Source organism: Capsicum annuum, unplaced genomic scaffold, assembly GCF_002878395.1.
Source record: "Capsicum annuum cultivar UCD-10X-F1 unplaced genomic scaffold, UCD10Xv1.1 ctg51550, whole genome shotgun sequence".
Taxonomy (NCBI): domain Eukaryota; kingdom Viridiplantae; phylum Streptophyta; class Magnoliopsida; order Solanales; family Solanaceae; genus Capsicum; species Capsicum annuum.
The window spans coordinates 1-4674 of NW_025859504.1; the positions used below are offsets into that span (position 1 = coordinate 1).

The 4674-nt window shown below is 34.6% G+C and overlaps 1 protein-coding gene across 1 annotated transcript; it reads right to left on the minus strand.

Annotated features, from left to right (window-relative positions):
• Window positions 1-43: 43 nt before the first annotated feature.
• On the minus strand, window positions 44-889 carry LOC124892882 (putative serine/threonine-protein kinase; the record flags this gene model as incomplete). The annotated part of the gene is given in 2 exon segments (XM_047404065.1): window positions 44-165; window positions 442-889. Coding segments are annotated over 2 exon segments (204 nt in total), but the record flags the coding sequence as incomplete, so codon positions are not given.
• Window positions 890-4674: the final 3785 nt, after the last annotated feature.

Consider the following 4674-nt stretch of genomic DNA (forward strand, 5'->3'; position numbering starts at 1 on the left):
TTTTTTTTTTGAAAGTTAACTTGTTAGGATTAAAAAAAATTACCTTATAAACAGAACCAAATCCTCCCTCTCCAATTCTACTTGATGCTCTGAATCCATCAGTTGCTGCCTTCAATTCTTTGTAAGAGAAAACTGAGAACTTCTGGATTCTTTCTCCACCTGTTTCTACAATAATTACAATATCTTTAAGAATAAGATATATGCCATTTTTATTCAATTATAAGAGTAGTAGTAAAAGTATAATCAAGACTGTAAAAATAAGATTGATTTCTCAGTCACTCAACTAATAGTTGTCATGTCAGAAAGTTGCATTTCTTCGTAATTTCAATTCTTTTTAATAAAAAAATTAACTATCTGAGATAATAATTATTAGTCGAATGATCATCTAAGAAATCAACTCAGCTAAAGTAGCTAAGGAGAAGGATTTGAGAAGGTAATTACCATATGGGATAATTTGGTTGTTAGTTTCCAAAGTATCAGATGAAGAATTGAAACAATTAATAAATGCAAAAGGAAACTTCATAATTTTTTGTTGAATTGATCAGTTTCTTGAATGGATTAATTTCTGAAAATTAACATGAAAAGCTAGCAAGCAGAGTAGAGGTTGGAGGGAAATAGGAAGGTGCATCATTTATTACTGGAAAAAAAAAAAAATCGAGCCCACAGATTTTGACGATTTTTCATCATTGAAGTATACATTTCTACTTTCTCCTTTTAAAAATATTTCTCATCACTATCAAAAATTTAAAATTAGCTACAAACGTTATCGCCAATCTGTTGTCAAACTGCTAATAGCTTATGTATATTTTTTTTATAATTCGTCGCTAAATAAAATTAATATTGAGTTTTACTATATAGGTATAAAATTTATCCGTTACTTAATTCTATTTATTTAAGTAGTAAATTCATAGTACTATTCTTTTGTTTGTTTCTTTCAAATGAAGCCGCCAATCATACTAATAATTACTCCTACGATGTATCAATTGATAGATACTCTTGTCTAGTGATATCAATTATCACAGCAATTATTGTATCGTAGGTATCTGAGATACGATTCTTAATCCATGCATTCTGGCCATAAACTACTCAAAATAGTCTTTACATTTTAGTTTTAGAATAAAGAGATACGTACAAGCAACTAGAGTTGATCATTATAACACTACTTATAATCACTCAACACAAATTACAACTTAGAATTAAAGTATGAGAAGGGGATGAGATACTAGATACACAGAATGGAGATGAGAGAACAACAGACAAGCCAAGGCTTCACATAATACGCCCCCCTGTTCTATGAATTCCATGTCCTATTTAACCAATTGACAATTGAGCCTGGATCCCAAATATAACACTCCAATATTTCAATAGGTCTAATAATCTCAACTGGATCAACCCAATTCACCGCTTCTAACCCATAGCCCAATACAAAGTTGACTTGGTTCACAACAATACTCCTATCCTGAAAGAGAACCTTGTCCTCAATGTTCGAATAGAAAAACATCAATTTGGGACATGAGAAATAAGTCGTTGCTAGAGCAATTGTTGTGGCAAAAATATTATTCTGACCCATTCTTGTCTCTGTGCCACTGTTTGAGTTCATGTAAAAGACAAAACCTGCAACCATTGATGATTCCTTTGAAAAATTCACCTTAGTAGCATGCCCCGAGGACTTGCAAAGACAAACTGCATATTCTTTGAAAAGAAAAATTACAACTCTAGGGGCTGTAATTGCAATTAATTTCAATGTTTCTATTAAATTATTCACCGCACCAAAGACAAAAACTTCCGGCCTTATGTCTTTATCTACTCTTATTGCAGGATTGAGTACACTTAAGATAACTTTGATTCCAACAACCACAAAATGCTTCAGTTGATTTCTTAAAACACTCTCAATAATCTTGTAGTCACATACTTCAGAAACTATTGGAATAGTTGTGGGTACATTTTGTCAGGGAAGCTGCACCACTATTTGTGTTCCAACAAAATCTGACTCTCTTTTCGCCAAAATGGTATCTTGATGCCTGATAAAATAAGCCATATTTGTCTTCGCACCAATGTAGGCAAACAGATAGCTTGAACCAGGATCAAAAGGAAAGTTTGATATGTATCGATTATGAAAAAACTGACACCAATTTAATATAAGTGTAGCATGACCGAGTATAATAAAGCACATAAATATACCTTTGCTTATAAACTTGGCATAACAATAAACTGACATACTATACGTATCCTCAAAGCATTTGCCAAGCCCGAGTCCCCATTGAGAGTGGCTATTTCTGGCATGTCGAGTAGACACATGATTCCTACCCTCATTGGAGGTTGATTTACTAAGATGTTCAAAGCTTCCATGATGTACTTGTAAACAAATAACATCAGGTGAATAATGTACAACCTCGACTATCGGCAGTTCAAGCAACTCCAAATTCAGTACTATGCAACTCAAAACTACAAGCTGAAAATCATGAAGTAGTGGTTGTTTGATAATTAATGCAAACTCTCCAGCCCAAACTGAATTTTCAAACTCAATAAGAAAATTTTCATAAGGGACGGAGTTCTTAATATCAGATGGAACCTTATTAGCCATCGTGAAGTTCTCATCAGCAACTGCAAATACTCGCAACCACAAAAAGGAATCAGCCACGATTCCTCATGTGAAACTTGAGTTATCTCTTCCGAGTCAACAGATAAAAACATACATGAATCAGCTTCAAAATCTTGCCCTGTGTCAAACCAATCATCAACATAACCACAAAATGAAATAGTCCCTAGCAATTTAATTTTGTTGAATGGTTGGATATCATGTAAGCAAGCATCAGATGTAAAAACAGTGAATAAGCTTTGTGTGTGGATACATGAAACGTAAAGAGATTCAGATAGAGGCATGGTAGTAGAATTCGGATTTGGTAATGAAAAATTCTGAAAGATTGAGGAAAATTCCTCTGGAGCTAACTTTACATGGATATTTGTAGTTGCAATCAGCTTCTGTTGAACAACATCCTTTGAGCCTTCAACTTGTTCTTTCACTTCGGCCCCTTCCTTGGACTTTCCATCCACGAAGGAAGACTCCGTTAGTGTTAAAAGAGACAAAGTAACTGTTGAAATTTCATGTGTCGAATCATCAACGTCCCTGATATGCTTATTACCGTGATTCCTATTATCTCCCTCCGTCATGGACATTTCAATTAGAATTTTTGAATGTACCACGGTGAATACCTCGGGAAAACATCTATTTGACATTTCGTTGAATGTCTTATGTGAATCCGTTTTGCCTTTGAATTCAGACTGCACATCAAATTTCTGAGGTAAAGATGGGTTTCTTTTGCTTCTCCACTGTGTATAAACATGTACAGGGCATGACGAAAGTACATATGCTCACTGAAGCACCGAGAAACAACCTCAAAACGAGTTGAGTACTCCATCACGGAGGGCGTCTGATTAGCCAAGCGACTGTTACACCCCTTTTTTTTAACCAGAAAAGATTATATTTTAAAGTTTGAAAGGGTTTTTATTGTTAAGTGACAAAAGAAAATATTTTTTTACGAAAAAGGATTATTTATATTTTTTGTTCAGAGTTGCCACTTTACATAATCCGGTGTGCCAAGTCACCTTTGGAAAATCCATTTCAAAATGGTTTGACTTTTTTTTAAAACTAGTTTGCGAACAGAGATTCCGGCTAAGGAATTCTGTTGATTGAGGGGAAGGTGTTAGGCACCCCTTGGTCCCATGGTTCGACCACGGTCGCTTGGTGAAGCGTATCGGCTAATTTTGACACTACGAATGTACAAACCACACAAAAAAATACGTAAAACAGTCAAAAAACAAACAAAACAAAAACGAATCAAAAGTACAGTGTCCAGTCCAATTTATATAGTCCAAAATAGAAAAATGCAAAAAATAAATCCTATCTAACCTACACTAATACTAACTACGGTCCCGTGCTTTACCCGACGCCTCGGGCCTTCCTCACAATTTGCTTTCGCCAACATGATACGTTGGGGCATTTCTAGTTGAATAAATACATCAATCTTCGGGGCATTCCCCGGCCAAATGAATACATTTTAATCCGAAAACATAGATCAACACATTTCAACAAAAAAATACTTTCGTCATTCAATGATTGCAAGTCCTATTTTTGGCTACCCGAACCTACTCTTTACCTATCCAATTCGACCTATCATGATACTATCATATCAACGATATTCAATGAATCACAATAAATTAACGCTTACTTTTATCAATTTCGATTCCACCTCCTACTAATTTCATTTTTTTATCAATCAAACCTTCAACGTTACTCCGATTCATCCCACATATCAACAAAATTAAATCTTCAAACACATAATTATAACATCATAACACCAACAAAATTCAAAACTATCAACACAAATCACAACCAATCTAAATAATCGAAATAAAGAACAGGGAGACGGGTTAAAGAAATGAACCTTCTGATTACCGACTTTTGTTGATAATAAAGAAATTCAAGACCAAAATCCTTGAACAAGGAACCCAACTCGAACCTCAATCTCGACTACCAGCTGACTCAACCATAAAAATCAAGAAATTTGAGTTGAATAAAATCGAAACAATATCCACGTACACCTGGAACACCCGAAATAGAAATTTCGACAAAAGCCCCGAACCCGTATGAGAAACTGTATGGAAATCAAATCA